We start from the raw sequence: 21,602 nt of genomic DNA, 5'->3' as shown, positions 1-21,602 counted from the left end.
GGTGACCCTCCCCCCACCCATTCCCCCCCCTCCCACAAGAGGTGAGGAGCCCCATACACCGACATCCTCTACCCACCAGTAGTCTAGCCTTCCCTCCCACCCCCCCCCCACAGAGCCACCAGTTCATTCGTCCATGCCGCCCGTCACACTTTCCAGAGATAGGCACAGCTGCTACCACAGGAGGTTTTTCGCATTGGGCCATGATCTTACCTGAGAATGGTGGAGCACGGAATGTTTCCACTACCCCTAGAGCTAGGAATCTTCGTGGTATGCAAGTCTAGGAGTGGCAAGGTCCATCTACTAGCACCACCAAATGGACCAAACTACGCCGTCTTCCTTCAGACCTCTCACATAGGAGACTAGACGACGTCTCAGATAGAGGAGATGAAGAGCCAAGACGCATACCACATCTCCCAATGGATGGGAGAAGGTTGACTAGCACTTTTCTTCCAGCAATGGCCAAGTTGCATGATGGACATTAACTGGTGGGCTGGGGCCAAAGTCCCTCATCTGAGCATTATCTTTCGAGTCCCCCCGCAATGAAGAGCGTTGATGGATGTGATGAAGTGACCCTTGGCACAGGCGGCCCGTTTCTACCAGTGTACAGAGTCTCGCCTCTCAACCTGGTTAATAGATACCCTGGTGGTACCACCAGGCGCATCCATCACCCCCATGGTCCGCCTGAGGGCTACCATGGGGGAATGGAGTTCACCATCCAAGCCAACAGCGAAGCGTATACGCATGCCTCTTACTTCCTCTTCTTTGCCAATAGCTTCCACACCGAACAAATGCTTGTTCGGTCAGTCATCACAGGTCTCCCTATGAGTTTACACCTTGCATCTTGGAATGTGAATAGTCTCCCCTATAGTGGGGCACGTGATTCCAAGAAGTTGATTGTTCGGCGGGAGCTGCGGCCTGCCCTTGCCGGACGGATCGACATCCTACTTCTACAGGACCACAAACTCTCTCCTGCCTAGGCCCAATGGGTAGGGAAGGTACTCTCGGACAGTTCACACACTTAATGGGTGCACCCCATCGGTGCCCACGGTAGGAGTGGATGCGTATATACATCACCTCTATTGCCCCGAGTCTCACCGCCTCTGTACGACACCACAGGACGATAGTGCTAGGGAGTGTTCTATGAATCACGTTGGATATTGGGGACTCGTTCCTTGGAGTCCTCAATGTTTATGCCCCTACTAAGGTTAGGGCGCGCAGCAGGTTCTGGGTGGAGATTGCGGCAAGACTCCTACATGGATTGTTGGAGGAGACTTCAACAACCTAAAGGCTTTTAGAGGACCAGTAGGGCAAAGGCAGAAACTACCAGGGCATGGCTAGGGAGGAGCAAGAGGCATGGGAGGTCTTTCTACTAACAGTAGAAGCACACGATGCTTGGAGAGATCCTACCTTCCACAGAAGAGAGAGGTCGTTGGACTTCTCTTGGGGATACAGGCGGCTAGGTGGAGTCCTGCTCGGGCAGTTGGATAGGTTCTATGTGGGTGAGTGGGGATGCTCTCGTGGAGGCCAAGTTGGGCACTTGGCGGGCACCACGTTGTCCAATCATTAACAGGTTCTCCTCACACTTGATCTCCCAGCAACTGCCCTAGACACATGATTTTGTCGGATCCCTGACTCAATCTGTAGGATCGAGGAGGTAAAGAGACAGATTGAACAGATCTAGACCAAGAAGTGGAGCAAGAGGGACTAGATCGCAGAGGAGGTTACAGAGGTCCTAGCTGAGTCCAGCAATATCTGCCAGGAGGCAGCCCTACAAGCCAGAGGCAGCAAAGCTGGGAGGAGAAGAGAGCACTCCGGCAGGACCTTGCAGCCACACAGAGATTATTACAGGAGGCACCAGAGGTGCGCGCACGAGCTGCCATCATCGGCCTAGAGGACAAGGGCTCGGAGTTTTCATTCCGCACCTCTGCAACCTTCTGGGCACGGAAGGGGAACACGATCTGCACGGAGTTTTTTCAGGTACACCAGCCCCGCACCTCAAGAGAGCAGATACGCACCCTTCAGGATCGGTATGGGAGGACTCGTTCTAGCCTAGACGAGGTGATGGAGATTACCACCGACTACTACAGATGCCTTTTCCAGCATGACACATCCTCAGCTAGAGGACAACGATGTAGACAACAAGTCTGGGATCACATCCCATCCCTTGTCACAAAGGAGATGGGACGCTCCCTCCTAGGCCCCTTCACAGAGAAGGAACTAGAGGAGGCTTTCCATACACAAGACGGGCAGAAATGCCCAAGAGAGGATGGCCTTTCTAAGACTTTCTTCACTACCTACTAGGAGGTGGTGAAGGACCCCTTATTGATGGCCTTCCACAAGAATTTCACTTCATGGCAGATTCCACGGACTCTTTCGGCAGGCCCCATCAATCTTCTCCCCAAAGGGGGAGACCGGTTGGAGCTTTTCAATGGAGACCAATCACCTTACTATCAGTTGCCAATAAGGCACTACCAAAGATGATTGGTAGGCAACTACGCCCTGTGCTTCCAAACATCATCTATGACATACACACAGGCTTTGTCCAGGATAGGAGCATCCTAGACAATGTATTCACCTTCTTTGAAGGGACAAAGTGAGCTCAGCACAGTGGGCAAGGACTGGCAATACTACTCTTGGACTTCGAGAAAGCCTATGATAGGGTGGACTAGGATTTCCTAAAGGGCACCATGGCGAGGTTGGGTTTCCCCCAAGCATGGATCCGCAGGGTCTCTGCACTTTACAGATCGGCTACCAACAGGGTTCTCATAGGTGGTAGGTGAGGGGAGGAGTTTCGGCTAGAGAGATCAGCCCGGTAGGGCTGCCCCTTAGGCCCCGTACATGTTCTTACTCTTTGCAGACGTGATGTCTCACTTCCTCAGCTCACGTATGAGTGGGTTACGCAGCCTCCAACTTCTAGCGAGACAGAAGACAAAGTTATTAGACTCAAAGTATGCAGATGATACAACACTCTACATAGAGGACGACGAGTTGATGCTAGAGAGAGTGAGATTGGCTCTTGAGGTGTTCTGTATTGCAGCAGGAGCGAAAATCAACTGGTAAAAGTCGGTTGGATTTCTTACAAACCCGAACTCTAGCACAGAGTGGAGCGTCCACCTGGGATTTAGATGGGTGATGAGCAAAGGACAGACCATCCATTACCTAGGGTTCTAGGTGGGAATCGACATCACTCCCGCCCAGTAGTTTCTTCTAGTCCTCCACTCTATTCGGAAAAAGCTGACCTACTAGAGTACTACTCGTCTCTCCCTACCGGACCGAGCCCTAGTGGTTAGCCAGATCCTCCTAGTGACGACCTGGTACATCATCTCGTGTTGGTGCTTCTCCTCATCCTGTGTAGTTCAACTTCGCCGCCTAAGGCGGAACTTCCTTTGGGTCGAGTTAGACGATTCTAGGGATTCCCGAGCCAAGGTGGCATGGGCAACTATCTGGCATCGGTCAGAGGGAGGGCTTGGGATCATAGACCCAAAGTATCAGAGTATGGCCCTCTTGGGAAAGCTAGTAGCCCGTAGCCTCACACCAGGAGGGCAGACCTGGAAGGTCCTATTGCAGGAGGGCCTTCAGCATTGTAGACCGAGGCTTGGCAATGACTGGAGGCCATCCCTGAGATGGATCTTCACGACAACCCAGATCACCCCCCTCCCCCCCGATCCCTCTTCCTACGCAGCTTGCTCCGTGTGTCACAAGGCTTCCCTAAGGCCCTAATCCAAAGGCCCCCTAAGCTGCCAAGAGGAGATAGACTGTTGGGAAAAAAAGCCTCGTGCCTTTAAATGTGCTTTAGTGTGAACACACCCTTAGCACTTGTACTTACACATATATATATCTATCTAAAAACCTAGAGGTAAACACTTGTCATTGTACCTAAAAACGTACACACTCTCTGCCTTGCTCTCAACCACTCTCTCTGTCTCTCGCTGCACGTAACGACTGACTATCTCGATCTTCGTGCCTAACCCGTTACTACAAATTGGTATCAAAGCCATCAGGTTCTGTGTGCTTCTCGAGATCTGACAAGACAAGCAGACAACTGGAGTTCTTGACAAACTGTGTGTCGGGCTAAGACAGAAGACCACGTGCGCAGAGGGTGACCAGTGTGGCAATTGGCCAGCGGGGTCCAGCGACTAGCGAACCAGCATCACACTAAAGACCAGCGGGTTGCGACTAGACCAGGGAACCAACGTTCATGGCATGCGACGCAAGTTGAGGAGGAGACAACAAGATTAACGAAGGCCAAGTCCACGGGCAGACGAGCTGACGACATATATTGTACAGGTCAGCCATGACCAAGCGACGCCAGCGAAATCGGTTGCGACAGTCGAGAGGGGTTTTCCAAGTGACACAAGTTTGACGGGTAGCTGGCGAAGCTCCAGGTCACGCGACGTGAATGACAGGTCAATACGGTCACAAATTCGTTTTTTTTTTCCCCTTCAACATTCTTCTTGAATTTCCCCTTGGCTTGAAGGGGGTTCGCGCGCATGAGCACAAAACTCACATTTAGGTATATTTTGGCCCGAAATTTGGGGGCTTTTCTCCGAATTGGGGATTGTGATGTAGAGCAAGACCATTTGTCTCAAAAATTGCAGGAATTTGTGACATTTTGCCTCCGACATCTGGGGCTCTTCATGTACATGTAAAAAGTGAGCTCAAACTTATCCAATTTCTCAACATTGATGCACATTGGACCCCGTCCAATTTGGGGCTTTTGCAATTTGGGTAAAATCTAAGCAGCATTTCGTCATTTTATGTATATACAAGTTCAATTCCATGTAATTTGGACATCCAATACTTAAAAAATTTGGGGGTTTTTCTGAAATTGCTCTATTTTGGTTAAATTGGTCTATTCTATGCACGACAGAGAAAATGTAGATGTGTGGTTGATGCTTTGAGCACAAAAATTTTAGGGTACCATTCGTGTCAAATTTTATGCCCGTGCGTACATGTACAACAGAAATTGCAGCTAACACTTGGGATTTCTCATGTAATGTGATGCATCTGCCCTTGGAACAGCTCTAATCAGTTGTAGAATATTGTAGCACATGGTTTGGTGCTTCTGAATATTTATTTACAGATCTGAAATCTGTGCTTCTAAGTGGTCATTTACTGCTGGTTCGTACTTGTTTGTACCTTGGTCACTTGGGTGACAGTTTCGGGCATGCATTTGCTGTTTTTTGGTCACATTTGGGCTGAAAATCATGGCTGGCAGCAATAACAGCAGTAAACTGATGCACATAAAGAAGCTTGAAGTCGCACATAATTTTGCAATTTGGTAAAAGCAGTGCTACAATATCCTGTTACAAAAGAAGCAAGCAAAGCCAATCAAAACCAAAGGGGCAAAGGCCGCGAACAAGGATCAGGACGATTGGGATGAGTTAAATGAGCTTGCATGCTCAACCATCAAGCTATCGATTTTGGATGCTTTACTGTACATTGAAGGTTTGGATTCTGCATATGCTATATGGACTAGATTGGAAGAATTGTATGCACAAAAAAGTGTTGCAAGCAAAGTGTATTGTCTGAAAAAGCTTATGGATTTACGTATGAAAGAGTGTACAACAATGTCTACTCACTTCAGTGAGTTTAACTCTATTTTCAACCAGCTGGTTGCCTTGAAGTTCATGATTGATGAGGAATTTAAGGCTACTTTCTTGCTTTAAACTCTACCAAAGAGTTGGGATACATTCAAGACTGCTATGAGCAATTCTAATGTCATCCTTTTGTATGCTGATGTAGAGTGTGCTCTACTCATGAAAGAAATGAATCGGCAGAACAATGCATCTAGTAAGTCTTCCAGTGCTTTGCACATTAGGGGCAGAAAGGCAAATTTGATAGCACGGGACGTAGTAAATCGCGTGGTAAGGATGTTGAATGCCATCATTGTGGCAAGAAGGGTCACTTTAAACGTGATTGCTACAAATGAAAGAAATAGAAAGGAAAGGGCAAAAAGACAGATAACAGCAAGGAAGAGAAGAAAGAGAGTCATCCTAAGAAGAGCAATGTCAAAATTGAAGAGGTGAATATAGTCACTCATGACATTGAAAGTGGGAATATATCCTCATGACAGTACACTATATGTTTGCAAGCGTGATGAGAAACAACTCATTCTTATTTTTCATGTGGACGACATGCTATTGATAGGGTCGAATGAGTTGCACATTGAAGATTTAAAACCGATTTGCACTAGAGCACTCGTGTATTTATTGGCTCAACAAGAAATACACAATGGTAGCCACCTCAAGCTATGAAGCTATGTACGATAGAGCTTTTACAGCTACAACAATCAATGACTCCTATCTACACTGACACTAAGAACACTATGGAAATTGCGATAAATCAAGTGTTTTATGCTCCCAGAGAGCACATTATGATGCATAATCAATATGTAAGGGAAAGGCATCATGTAGAAAATTTGACATAATGTATGTTCTACATAGGACAACCTGGTAGATGTGTTTGAAAAGACTCTTCTAAGAGAAAAAGCCTTTAATCTTCCACAAGATTAGGCTTACACCTATTTGCGGATTAATCTAAGACACTTTGTAAACATTCATATCATTCACTTTGGGGGGTTGATTACATGATGAATGGTCCCTTGCACATTGACACTTTTTACATGCGTGCTTTTGGTACCTTACAGATTTAGTGTACTCACTTCTACTCATCATTCAAATCATAACATATAGTATCAAAAATGTGACTTTCAAGCTTCCAAAAATTTTATGATGTATATGTATGTCTGTCTATGTTGATGTTAAGCTCATATTGCTATTTAAAGATAATTTAAATAATATAAATATGTTACATTGTTGAACCTTGGTTATTTGTAGTATAAATTCAGACTCCAAGTAAGCATTAATTGCATAATGCATTATGCCTACATGAATTGCAATATTCAATCATTTCACCTAGCATTAGACCCATAACCTGCCCAATGGTGAATATGCCAAGAGTGTGTCTATTTCAAAGATGAAATGCTTCCCAATGACGATACATATACTAGGCAACTTATAATCTCGAATGTGTAACAAATGTAGAAGCCCCCACCTATTTACGTCATTCCGCTTTGCTAAGCTGGAACTACTAGAGACCTTCACACTTGTATTTTTCAACTAAGATTTTCATGTACAGTCAATAGTTGTATTGCTGACCAAGGGCAAGGTGCTATATTTGCCAGATGTCCAACACTAGTAGGTGCACATCACTAATACGAATTTGCTTGTAGATATTAACCTTGGCTAGCACAATGTTTTGCCTTTGAATAGCAAGGATATATTTGCTAGATGTCCAACACCAGGTGCACATCACTAATACAAATTTGCTTGTAGATATTAAGCTCAGCTAGCACAATGTTTTGCCTTACTTTGAATGGCAAGCATGCTTCATGGAATAGTTTTCCACCATCTTTTTCTTGGTAACCAGCCTACAAGCCTCTGTACCACCTATACTCATCAGGTCTGTGACTTAAACATGTTACCAAATCCTACTAAAGTGATACTATATCGAGCAATTACTAACCAACTAAGATTAAAGGCCTCAGTTAATAGATAACTATCATCCACTTCGGCCTAATTTTAATTCCACAAAAGCAGTCCCAAAATGAATTATTTATGAAACAACCATTTTATTTGTGACAGTGGGACAAATGCACAAAATCCTCTTATGAAAGGACATGTGGGCATCCAAATGCTATCCCCTAATTCCATCACATTGTATCAGCTCTCCATCGCCTTTATCATCATCTTCCTTCTCCAACACCTGCTGCCCCACTCACCCTATCTGCCACCCTTGCTGCTGGTGCTGCTACTCTCGTGTGAGAGCTGCTGCGCATGCTCCAGGACTTGATCTAGCCAACCTTTGTACAATGTTATCAGCTGGAAACTCAGTTTAAGTTTAATCTGGCAGCTTATTTGATCTCCCAACCACAAGCAAGAAAACCTCTAAAGGCCATTGAAGCATTAAATGTGGAGGAGAACAAGCAAAGATGGCAGAGTGCATGTCCCCTTAATAATTGTCTATTTTCTTTTTAGTACTTTTATCTATTAAGAGTTGGAAATGTTTGCACATTCAAGCTTTCTGAGGTGTTAATTCATGTTGTTTGCTCTTGCACTTCACTCTTGGCAAGTTTTTGTTCTTTGTCTCATGGATATGGCTCCTGTTACAGCACTTGCCCAAGAAGCCTCTCCTATGAAAGGGCCATAATGAGAAAGAGAAAGATGTGTCTTTATAGAGAAAGATGGGAAATCCTTTTTAACGGAACAAGCTACCCCCTGTTTTACATCTACATATGTAAAGCCATGGAAATAGAAAGAAAACACAACCCTTCAAACAATGTCTAGTCTACCTTCTTTTCTCTCTCATTCCAATAACATTTTTGGACTCTTCCATATTATAATCTCCCACGGTGCCTAGAAATTTAGCATTTATGGTCGAACCTTATTTTAGCAGGCTGTCCAGACATTACATATTCTTTTGAGGTGAAAACATGTTTTTCCAAGAATTCTCAGCGCCTTTCATGAATTCAGTTCCTTCCCTTGCTTGAATGAGCACCCACTCAAGGCCCTCTACAGATTCATGAACCCTGCAGCGTGGACAGCAAGTTACCATCCCTTTACCTTTCATCATTTTCTTTTGAGCCTTCTCTCTCCTGGTCATGCAACCCATTCACTGCATATAATCCCTGTCTATCATTCTGCTTAACCTTGTCAATCAATTTCCTCCATTTCAGCTTGCTTGTTCCATGATGGCATCCTCAGCAGCAACTGTTTGTAATCACAAAAGTGGGAAAATTTCTGTAAACTTCAACCTAGCTGTATTGGTAGATGTAACAAGACATGCCGGCATTGTATGGCAGTCATTAGTTGCATAAGATGGCTCAACTTTCTTCAGTCTCAGAATATGTTCATTACATAAGATGGTTCGGCTTTCTTCCACTCACAAAGCTGTATTTAACTAAGGTCGGACAAGTTTGAACATATTGTACAACATCTGATTGAAACTGGAAATTTTTAAAAATGCATACATAACAGGTCCATGCATGATATTGTTCACATGTCCCAGAAAACCCAGAGTCTGAAAATGCTTTATTCCATAGCCAAATACCCCTTTAACTAAGGAAGCACTGAAGCTTGACCACCTTCTGGCTTTGGAATTGAATTGGTTACCAATGTATTAAACTTGAAAGTAGCAGAGGTTAATTCAATTATACTTGAAACGAGTCAGCACCAGAGCAAAAACTCCATGTATACGGACCTTTGCTGACACTACGTCCTAAATTGTTACTTGTTCTGAGATGATCAACCACATTCAGATATTTTTCAGAAAAGCTTTGAGCCTGTGCATCCTCTCCTTTGGAAGCGACACCATATGCTTTACTACATGCTTCCAGAAAGTCCTTGCTAAGAAGCACCTTGCGTCCATCTCTGAGAGGTGGTTCAGCTGCAACCAGATACAGCAAACATAAACAATTACAATAACCAGGTTTGAAGTTCTATGCCTTTGAATAGTCTCCCCATTGGACAAGAAAAAACAAAATGGCACTTACCAGACAAGTCTGGAATGGATGACAAAGGAACAGGACCCCAAAGACTGACACAATATCTTTTCCAATCAAAATTACTGAAATAATCAAGGAAAATGAACAAGACCTATACACAAGTGATAGTTAGAATTACTCTCAGGAAAAGACCAAGACCCTACAATTGCAGTATAAACCTGTTTCTATGATAGTTACCTCAAGAGGTCCTCGTAAAGTAGTATGGAAGATATTAAATATGTACAGCACAAGAGTCTCCAAAGCATAAGTAGATATGAGGCCATGATGGGCACCCAACAACCTACTTTCATAGTAGCACCAGGCTTTGACAAGAATAATACTACGCTTAAATAAGTGATCTCTTTCGATCAAACGATCCACCTGTGGCATAAGTAATTCCAAGTCAAAATCTTCAAAAGATCATGTGAGAAGCTTACAAATCTACTTCCCTTTTATACCTCTTCAAGAAAACAGAGGGCGGACAGCCCACCAAGTTGATTGAATGAGACATCTACAACAATGTTCTCCACAAGGCACTTGACAATTTTCACCTGCATGTTTGTTAGCAAAGTCAGCCATACATGAACATGTATCTGTGAAAACAGAGATCAATAACATAATTTGTGATTATATATTTGTCTTTTAAGGAGCCATATTGCTACATGAAAAAAAGCCAGATTGTGCCCAACAAAAGTAGATTTTTTGATAGAAAAGGATTAGAGAGATGAATATATTATTTCTTCAAGATCCATTGTTGTACTTTCCGGGGATTTCCTTTTACTTCCAAAAATCACAATTATAGAAAATAAGGAAACTCGTGAAAGTCCATCATACACACACAAGTAGTCAGCACATCCCCAAAGGAGGAGCTAATCGCACCATCAGCCATCAGCTCTGCAGCTCCATAGATTGAGCTAATTGCAGTTACCATAACTGTCTGCAGCTCCCTGATACATAAGAGCTCTAGCAAGTTGTGATGATATAGATTGGATAGAGTTTTTTGTATCCTAACGTCCTGGCTGAATTTTTCTTGGACTCCTTGTACAAGACTTCGTACCTTGAGAGTGGCCACATTGGGAGACAATTCTACACCTCTATTTTCCTTATTGTCATTACTATTTGGGTTCTGATCTATTTTCTTCACCTTGGTTCATTGCTAAAGTGGATCTAAGAAAAATGACTACTTGAACACAGTTCTGACATTAGACATAGCAAGTTACTTTGCACTTGTGCAATAATAATTGTCATGTAGGTTAATTTGACAATTAAGGTGAATATTCTTAGAAATTGCGATCTCCACCTGTGTACGGGGTTTGGAGGGGCACAACTATTATGTACACAAGAGACGTGTGAACACAAGCTAAGGCCAACGCTCTAATGCCATTCGATGTGTATGAGCATCGGCCAAAGTCAAGTAAGTTCATGATGTCGCGCGCATGCATTAAACTAACCAAGGGGCTATTAAATTAATCATAAATTGGATCATGCCAAGACTGGCAACAACTCAATCTGCACACATGTGAACACAAGCTAAGGCCAACGCTCTAATGCCATTCGATGTGTATGAGCATCGGCCAAAGTCAAGTAAGTTCATGATGTGGCGCGCATGCATTAAACTAACTAAGGGACTATTAAATTAATCATAAATTGGATCATGCCAAGACTGGCAACAACTCAATCTGCACACTCTCTCTCCTTGTTCTCTGCTAAACCCTAATTCTTTATCAGACCAGCATACTGTAATGGCCCTTGTATCACTGGTAGTAGAGACAAAACACATCCAGAACCAAGGGAAAAGGATTAAACCATACCCACAACTTCATTTTCAGCAGCCACAACAGCATTTACAGAAAAGACATCCGTAAATCATCAATCACGACTTAGATTTTTGCATCCACAATTGAACCAAGGGTGCCACCATTAGATGCCTTCCATGGCTAACACAACAGTGAACCTTCCATGGCTAACACAACAGTGAACAACCTGCTGCAACAGCATTAAATGCCTTGACCAACCTACCACATTAGCAATAAACTTGTCACAATTATAATTAATGCCTAAACAGGCTGCCATGACTGAAAAAAGGCTGTCATAATTGTAATTAATGCAGTAATCTGCCACATGTTGGTCTAAAACAGTTCCAGCACTCCTTGAAACTGATTAACACAGAATCAGCCTTACAAAATAGAATTATGGCTGTCATCAGCAGCCATGACATTACGATAGAATGATACATTCCACAAACACCAGCAAACAACTCTGTGAAGCAGTTCAGCAGCAAGCTGATTTGAGTCCATTCAGCCCCCATACTCTCTGAACAACAGTATCAAATTAACTAGCACTTTCTATTTCTCCAAGCCACATTCTATCTGCCCGCACTTCACAGCCATTTTGCACCATGGTACATCGTTAGGGGGAATGCCACCCTTTAACACTGTGCCTTCCACATACCCACAAGTGAGCACTTCTTTTTACCCTCCGACAATTGTGATAGATATCCCCCTCACTACCCCTGGTCACTCACCTCCCCATTCATCCACCTTCTAGGCGCAGGGATTCCCGTCCTCGGCTTATGACACATCATCACACTCTCCATGGGTGGTCACTCCTACATAGGGATTTCCATCTTCTGCTCTACATGTCCCTATCCCTCCTCCATGGGCTACTCATGTAATCACCATGCCCATGCCTCATCATTCCATTCCCTTTAGGATCCATTGTGTGCACTTCATGCATGCATGGTGGGCTGCACTTTGGGATTCATTTCCGAAGTGTACTCCACTCCCCCACCCTATGCACCCTATCCTCCCTACCCACATTATCCGTCTTACAGCACTACCATTGTTGTTGCTACAGCCAAGTATACCTTCATGGATAAGACTCGTTTCACCACTTGGTCGAACTTTATGCAACAAGTGCTTAAATCTCAAGGACTTTGTGACCTAATAGTTGGTCTTGAGCTTATGCGAGACCCTCAACTGATTCACTATGAGCACATCTATCAATGGAGAGCTTGCAATGCCACAACCAATGTTGAGCTTATGTAGGATAGCTACTTCCTAAGATCCACTCTCAATAACAACATTTCCCTTGTAGGGGCTGGTTAGGCACGGAGATCGAGATAGAATGTCGTTGCACGCAGTGAGAGAGAGAGTGTGTGAGAGAGAGAAAGAGAGAGAGCAAAGTAGAGAGTGAACCCATTTTCAAGTACAATGATGAGTGTGTACCTTTACTTTTTAGATAGATATACATGTGTAAGTACAAGTGCTAAGGGTGTGTTCACACCCCAACACATTTAAAAGGCACGAGGCCTTTATTCCCAACAACCTCCTACCTAAAGGCAATGTGCCTAAACAGGAGAAAAATAATCAGCTAAGTCTAGGTATGTACAAGCTGAAATACATATATCTATCCAACTCCCATCATCTGTCAGCAATGAGCAAACCGCTCTATTGGAAGACCCTTCGTGAGAAGGTCTGTAGGTTATCATCTATATGCACTTTGACAAGGTCAATGCTCTTGCTGTCAAGTACATCTCTAATGAAGTGGTACTTCACACCTGTATGTGCTTTGTCTTTACATAAAAGACAGGATTCCGTGCTGGCATGATAGTACTCTGACTATCACAATGGAGAACAAGTAACTCTGTGATGCCAAGCTCTCCCACCAAACGTAAAAGCCATAAAGCCTCCTTGCATGCCTTAGTGGTAGCCACATACTCTGCCTCTATAGTAGACAATGCAAACCACTTTTGTAGCCTGGAGATCCAAGAGATTGTTCCAATTGTGAAAGTAAACACATACCCAAAAGTGGACTTCCTGCAATCCCCATGACCAGCATAGTCTGCATCCGTAAAGCCAACAACAAAGGCCCTCAGCATTCCAAAGCAGATGCACAAATCCTTTGTGCCTTACAGGTATCTCATAATACCTTTCACTGCATCCCAATGCTTCTTGCCAAGGATTGCCATGTATTTGCTAACCACTCCCACTGCAAAGGCAATGTCAAGACATGTAGCAACCATAGCATACATCAAACTGCCAACAACTGAAGCATATGGTATCTTGGCCATTTCAGCCTTCACATATGGAGGCAATGGAACCCCAATTGTTTTCCCCCCCCTCCATATTGAAACGCTGCAAAACCTTGGAGATATACTCCTGCCGAGATAGATAGAGTAAGCCTTTCGATTTATCTCTGAGTATTCGCATGCCAAGAATATGATTTGCATCACCAAGATCTTTCATGTCAAAGCTGCCATGAAGGCTTTGCTTCAATGAATCCAAGGCATGAGTATCCCTGCCAGCAATCAGCATGTCATCAACATACAAAACCAAGATACTCAGGCTGCCATCTGCTGCCTTCTTGGTGTACAAGCAGTGACCCACTTGACTTCTATGAAAGCCTTGGGATTGCATGAATGTATCAAACTTATGATACCCTTCTCTTGGTGCTTGTTTCAGCCCATACAAACTCTTTTTGAGTTTACATACCATTTTTTATTTCCCTTGTTCAACAAACCCTTCAGACTGTTGCATGTATATGTCTTCATGTAGATCACCATGTTTTACGTGGGAAATACACTTGTGGATATGTACAGGCAATGTAGATTGCTTTCAGAAGCACAACATGTGTTCAATAGGATAGCAAGTCAAGGCGTAGTGTTATGGACCACTTGCTTCACATATGGAATGTGGTCATGACACACATGCACATCCATTCATGGTGGCATGTCTTTTGAGGATCATGGCCATCTTGAACATGACTACCATACAAAATTAGTTTGGTAGTAGACCTCACTATGTGGCTCTTACTCAAGTCTATACTTATGATTTCTCTGCAGACAAGCGAGTTGAACCAAAAGCAAAGACAATTTCAAACGAGTCAAGTGATCCTTCAGACTCATGTAAGGGCTTTCGTTCATTAAGTGTTAGCTTGGCAGTCGTTACATCCATTTGTATGAGCTCCATATCCTCAACTGCAACCAAGCCCAAAATGGTTCTCAATGTAGTCATCTTGACTACAGGAGAGAAAATCTCATCAAAGTCAATTCCATGCTTCTGCTTGTACCCCTTTGCAACCAATCTTACTTTGTACTTTGGTGAGGAACCAGAAGTGACCTTCATCTTGTAAACCCATTTGCATGGAAGGGTTTTCTGTCCTTTAGGGAACTGCACCAAGTCCCAAGTTCCATTTTTTTCAAGAGATTCCATCTCTAACGACATGGCTTTATACCATTTCTTACTGTCCTGTCTGTCCATTGCTTCCTTGAAGCAAGATGGTTCACCACAGTCTGTCAACATGACATAATCGACCACATTAATTGCACCAAGAACAAACCTGTCAAGTTGTCTAGTAGCCCTAGACGATCTTCTAACCCAATGGTCATTGTTTGCTGGCTGTTCCTGCAAATTTCCATTTTCAGCATACTCTCTTAGCATTTCAACCTGCAAATCAGCATTAACAGCTTGTTGTCCTGGCTGTTCCTGCACATGTAATGGCTCATTTTCATGGGCAATAGTTGGCTGATCATTACCAGCGCCATTTCCTCCATTTACAGGTTCATTTACAACATGTATTTGCTGCTGTACAACGGGCACATTTTGCTGTCCAAAAGTATTTCTTCCTGGAATACAACCCTATGGACCTCCCTTTTCGGGTTGTTTGTGCATCCGATCTTCCCGGAAGATAACGTCATTGCTACGTACTACTTTCCTTATCTCAGGATCCTATAATCTATACCCCATTTTACCCTTGTCACCATATCCTAGGAAAATACATTTACAGGACTTTGGCTCAAGTTTGCTATGTTTTTCTTTACGAATGTGCACAAAAGCCTCGCAGCCAAACCCTTTCAAATGAGCATATAAAGGTGGCTTGCCCGACCACGCTTCTTGGGGAACTCCCCCCCCCCCCCCCCCAAAGATATGTTTGGTGACCGATTAATCAAGTGAACGGCTGTCATAACAACCTCTGTCCAAAAACCATGGGGTAATGCAACATGAGACAGCATTGTACAGATCTTATCCTGTATGGTCTGATTCATACGCTCTGCAACTCCATTTTGGAGCGGATTATGAGGGGCAGTGAGCTTCCTCTTTATCCCTTTGCTATCACAAAATGCCTGAAAGGCCTTGGACACATATTCCCCACCATTGTCAGAGCGAAGACACTTAAGTGTCTTATCTATCTGATTTTCAACCAATGCCAAGAATTTTTTAAACTTATCAAGCACTTCATCCTTGCTACCAGTAAGGTAAACCCATACTTTCTGTGTAGCATCATCGACAAAGGTGACAAAATATTTCTTTCCCCCTAAAGATAATCCTGGCATTTGACATACATCCAAATGTACTAACTCTAGAGGAGAAGATTTCCAAGAAAGAGACTTTTCGTGAGACGTCTATGCATGTTTGCCATAACTACAATGATCACAATGCTCAAAATCAGCATAACGAAGACAAGGCAAGTAACCCAAACGAGAAAGCACTTTCATTTCTATTTGACTCATGTGTCCCAACTGGCCATGCCACAAAGAAACGCTTGGCTGCTCGGTCACGGCAACAACATGATCATGCACACTAAATACATGAAATGGATACAAAGTATCACTCTTGCAACCTCTAGCAATCACTCTAGATCCCTTACAAATCTTCCATTTTCCATCACAAAAGTTGGCATAAAAACCATCATCATCTAGCTGCCTTGTGCTAATCAAGCTCTTCTTGAGCTGAGGTACATGCCGTACATGCTAAAGTGTAAAGATAGAGCCATGCTGAAACTGTAACTGCACACTGCCAATACCTGCAATCTCACATACATAATTGTCCCCAAGATGGACAACACCATATCAACCCCCTATATAGGCAGAGAACCACTCATGATGAGGGGTGACATGAAAGGAAGCACCTAAATCGAGAATCCAGGTATGCATGTCATCATCTATAACTGCAAGTAAAGCATATGCACCAAGGTGTAAAGAGATAAAAAGTACATCACTCCCACTATCACTGTCATGAGTGACTTTCCATTTGTAGCAGTTACGTTTAAAGTGACCCTTCCTACCACAATGATAGCATTCAACATCTTTGCCACGTGATTTACTGCGTCCCTTGAAGAATATTTGCTATTTTGATGTGATGTGCCCCTCGTATACAAAGCACTGAATGACTTACTGGATGCATTGTTCTGCCGATTCATCTCTTCCATAAGTAAAGCACTCTCTACATCAGCATACAAAAGGATCACATTAGAATTGCTCATAGCAGTCCTGAATGTATCCCAACTCTCTGGTAGAGTGCAACGTAAGAAGCCTTGAATTCCTCGTCAATCGTGAACTTCAAGGCAACCAACCGGCTGAAAATTGAGTTAAACTCACTCAAGTGAGTGTATCCTCTTTCATACGCAAATCCATAAGCTTTTTCAGTCAATACACTTTGCTTGCAGCACTCTTTTGTGCATACAGTTCTTCCAGTCTAGTCCATATAGCATATGCAGAATCCAAACATTCAATGTTGAAGAGCAAGGCATCAAAAATTGATAGCTCTATGGTCCTGATCCATGTCCATGGGCTTCGCCCCTTTGGTTTTGATTGCCTTTGCTTGCTTCTTTTGTAACAGGATATTGTAGCACTACTTTTGCCAAACTGCAACATTATGTGCGCCTTCAAGCTTCTTTATGTGCATCAGATTACTGCTGTCATTGCTGCCAGCCATGATTTTCAGCCAAAATGTGACCAAAAAACCAGCAAATGCAGGCCCAAACTATCACCCAAGTGACCAAGGTACAAAAAAGTACCAATCAGCAATAAATGACCGCGTAAAAGCACAGATTTTGGATCTGTAATTAAATTTTCAGAAGCACCAAACCATGTGCTACAGCATTATCCAACTGATTACAGCTGTTCCAAGGGCATATGCATCACATTACATGAGAAATCCCAAAATTTCAGCTGCAATTTCTGTTGTACATGTACCCACATGCATAAAATTTGACACGAACGGTCAAAAGGCCCAAAATTTTGTGCTCAAAGCATCAAACACACATCTGCATTTTCTCTGTCATGCATAGAACAGGCCAATTTTGCCAAAATAGGGAAATTTCAGTAAAACCCCCAAAGTTTACCAAGTGTTGATGTCCAAATTGCGTGGAATTCAACCTGCATATACATAAAATGACCAAATACTGCACAAATTTTGCCCAAACTGCAAAAGCCCCAAATTGCACGGGGTCCAATGTGCATCAATGTCGAGAAATCGGGTAAATTTCAGCCCAATTTGCACATGTACATTAAAAGCCCCAAATGTCGGGGACAAAATGTCACAAATTCCTGCAATTTCTGAGACAGATATCACTGTTGCATCTTGCCCGCACCAAATCTGGACAAATCCCCAAAATTTCCAAGTCCTGCGTACACTAATTTCAGTGAAACTGAAAGAAATTCACTAAAATGTGAACAGCCCCAAAATTCTCGGGCAAATGTAAACCGACTTTGCAATTTCTGAGTCAGATTATCCAATTGAGATCCCCAAATTCGGGAAAATACCAAAATTGCTGCCTCAATTTTGCACGAAAAATTGAAAGTTGTGCCTCCACAAGTGAACGCTCGGTAGGGAAACTTCAAAAAAAAGAAATTTTGAAGAAAGAAAAATGTTGAACGGCGGGTCAACGGACCCACCGTGCAAGTCGTCGTCTGGTGTCCGTGTCGCGTCGCATGACGCTGAAGGCGCGTGCTCGTGACTGTCGCTCAGTCACCTAGCCGTCCAATCTCGCTACGCGTCAGCTAGTGTTCGTCAAAGCTGCTGCCCGTCGCGCGTCTAGTCCACATGTCACATCTGCTGGAGACGCCCGTTAGCCGGTCACCAGTCTGCCACACTCTCCTCGCTAGAGCATGGCCCTGTCGCCTGTGACTAGCAACACGATGCCTACAGCTCACGCCTGTGACTCTCCTACTCGTCTTTGAGTTGTCTCGTCACCACGTTGGTCTTCTGCCTCAGCCTGACGATCGTCTGCAACACCTTACGCTCTGATATCAGTTTGTAGGGGCCGGTTAGGCACAAAGATCGAGATAGACTGTCGTTGTGTGCAGTGAGAGACAAAGAGAGTGAGAGAGAGAGCAGAGTAGAGAGTGAACCCGTTTTCATGTACAATGTTGAGTATGTACCTTTAGGTTTTTAGATAGATATATATGTGTAAGTACAAGTGCTAAGGGTGTGTTTACACCCGAGCACATTTAAAAGGCACGAGGCCTTTATTCCCAACATCCCTCTCGGATCTAAGCATTGGAGTCATCTCATTGACCACTATGCAACACGAGATCGCAATCAACATATAAATCTCAACTTTGAGCTTCAAGAGTTTTCCATTTGTTAAACTTTTGTTAAGATTGAGTGCTTCCAAAGTAAAAGATCACTACTCTTTGATTCAGCAAAGGTTGGTCACAATAATACTTTAACTAGAGCAAATAGATGACTTTCAAAAAATCAAGGATTTTGTAAGGGATAGGATAAAGCCTGTAAAAGGCAAGTAAAACATTGATGCACTTAAAACTTTAGAAGAGGCACTAAATCCACATCAATCTATCTCATCATTGGGCCGATCACTAACAACACCCAGCACCAATCCCACTGATGTTTTGGGCTTCTTTCTCTTAGGATCTCCTTGACTTTTTGATTTTCCAACTTGCCATCTATTGGGACAGTCCTTTGCAATATGACCTGCTTTTCACAAATAAAACATTTACTTGCAGCTATCAATTCCCAAAGTTGAGCCAATGATTTCCAACCCTTTCTTTGTTGTTTTGGCCTTTTTTCGTGCCGATTTTCATATCTGCCCTTTTCTTAGCCTTTGACAACTTTTTATTTGGCTTCTCCCCACTCTCTTGGAAGCCCGAATCCCTCCCACGCAGAAAGCATCAGCTGTAGCAACAGTCTCTGTAAGCTAAGACATGCTAGATACAGTGGACTTAATGCAAAAATCCCCAATTCCTTTGGGTAGCCTACATACATATTTTTCCACTTGCTCATTAAGGGTTACCAAAAGATAAGAAGTGAAGGGCAGCAATGCATCCCAAAACTTATTATTGTATTGCTCTAAATTCTTGCATTTCTTTGCATCAAGCTTGCTCCAAGCTATCATGACGTCTACCTCAAAGGTAATTGTCAATCACTTCAATACAAATATTTGCTTGAATTGTATCCATGTTGACAGCCTTCTACCTTGCATCAAGAGCATGGACCACCATTGCAATGCACTCCCCCTCAAGAAAGTGGTTGTCTTCTAAATCTCCAAGGATTCACTGAAGTTTCCCCTTGAATAAGTTGCATCAAACGGCTGAATGGAAGCCAACGCTTTCATCCTATCATGTGCACCACTAAAGGACTCAAACTTCACTCTTTTTCCATCCTCATCACAGTCTCTTGCTACCCCTTTGAAAGTCAAGTTATTATACATTGGTTGCTGTAAAAAACGGTATATTTGTTGTATCTACATCATGACCAAGCCCAAACTAAGCATTCGCATGACCAGCACTCATTCCTTGAGCCCCATTAACATTTGGGGGTGCAGTTGCATTATCAAACATGCCACTTTGTGCCCCAAGGATCAAACCAATGCTGGCACATATAAGATTATGCACATTTTCAATCATACCCAAAAGCATTGAGCCTTACATACCATGCATCGGTTCCTACATATCATAGGGAGTTGTGCCACACATTCCCATATGCGGTCCTTGTTCAACCATTGCACGAAAATTTATGCTACCATCAAAGTATTCTTGAAACCGGCCTTCCTTCTTGGAAAGGGCGGTAATTCCCTGATTAAGTACTGAACTACAGCAATCAGCAAATGAATATAACTTGAAATGCACAAATTACCTTAATAATCTCGGACATTGAACACCCTATCTGTCCTGAAACCGGTGCCCCTTTCAAGAATTCTTTAACTTGATTGCTAATGGAATTAGTACAAGTTGAGATTCACAATCTCCTTTGCTATTCCAAAGCGCCACTTTGCTATAGCAACAATCAATAATAAATTTGGGCCAATTGCTCCTTGATTTTTCACCCAAGACTTGCACAAATGGAACACCATCAAATGGCCAAATGCTACCCCAAATTACAATGAATGGGCTAGCATCTGGATTCCCTAACAATTTACACAAATTTCAAGTGTTGAATTCAGTGTACGATGCCTTCACCAATTGGCATGGGTCCCAAGGTGGCTGTCAAACCCTAATTTCTGCATAAATTTAGAGTTTACAACAAAGGTCTCTTTGCTCTCCAACAAATTTGGCTAAAGTTTCCTCAAAATGGCTAAGAAATGCTGAGATCTCTTGAGAATGGGTTGAAGAAGGTGAGAGAAAGCCAAGATAAGAGAGAAATCTGATTTTCTTCATGAGAAAACCATAAATTCTGCCTATTGCCTACGCCAGCCTGCATTTAATGCATTCACCTACTGCCAAGCATCTCCAAAATGTTGTCACCTAATCAACAATGTTGTTGCCAGCTCCTAGAAGGTGATTCCTTGCCGTCCCTTACCTATTGAGGCCCCCAAATGGTTGTTCTCTGTAGCGAATTGTTGTTCTCTAATCAGAAAATGGACCAACAGCTCTCTCTCTCTCTCTCTCTCTCTCTCTCTCTCTCTCTCTCTCTCTCTCTCTCTCTCTCTCTCTCTCTCTCTCTTTCGTAAAAGGTAATTGTATTAATTACGAAAAAAATGTACAAGTTTACATGATTACAAGATACACGAGGGCTCTAAGCCAACGTGTGTGAAATCCCAGTACTCAAGCCACAAAAAAGTTACACAAGTCATGGCAAAGACCCAGAGGAAATTGCCGTATGCCAAGGAAGCAAGTCCTCCCGAGGGAGCAAGTCCGAGTGCCGAATGAGATCTATCTGCCAATGCAAGAGACCTTTAAGCCGGGCAATGTGTCTCGGTACATTAGAGGCCGAATCAAAAAGAAAGGCATTCCGAGTGGTCCAATTATGCCAGCATCCCCACTATCTGAAAAAGTGGAATAAGATCTTCAGATGCAACTGTGGCGGTGTGGGGTATT

The 21,602-nt window shown here is 43.3% G+C and overlaps 1 protein-coding gene across 6 annotated transcripts in view; it reads right to left on the bottom strand.

Annotated features, from left to right (window-relative positions):
- Positions 1-21,602, bottom strand: part of LOC148015283 (uncharacterized) — a 61,767-nt gene that overhangs the window by 7,709 nt on the left and 32,456 nt on the right. For all 6 annotated transcript variants that reach the window (XM_087665845.1, XM_087665846.1, XM_087665844.1 and 3 more), the window contains 4 exons: positions 10,003-10,095; positions 9,743-9,925; positions 9,554-9,656; positions 9,262-9,447 (listed from right to left, as the gene is read on the bottom strand). In XM_087665845.1, coding sequence (XP_087521971.1) covers positions 9,262-9,447; positions 9,554-9,656; positions 9,743-9,925; positions 10,003-10,095 — 565 coding nt within the window. The remainder of the gene's footprint in view (positions 1-9,261; positions 9,448-9,553; positions 9,657-9,742; positions 9,926-10,002; positions 10,096-21,602) is intronic.

Source organism: Lygodium microphyllum, chromosome 24 (genome assembly GCF_053477565.2).
Source record: "Lygodium microphyllum isolate KBCC chromosome 24, Lygodium_microphyllum_v1.1.10, whole genome shotgun sequence".
NCBI lineage: Eukaryota > Viridiplantae > Streptophyta > Polypodiopsida > Schizaeales > Lygodiaceae > Lygodium > Lygodium microphyllum.
The sequence above is the reverse complement of the archived record's forward strand: the minus strand, read 5'-3'. Positions and strand labels throughout refer to the sequence as shown.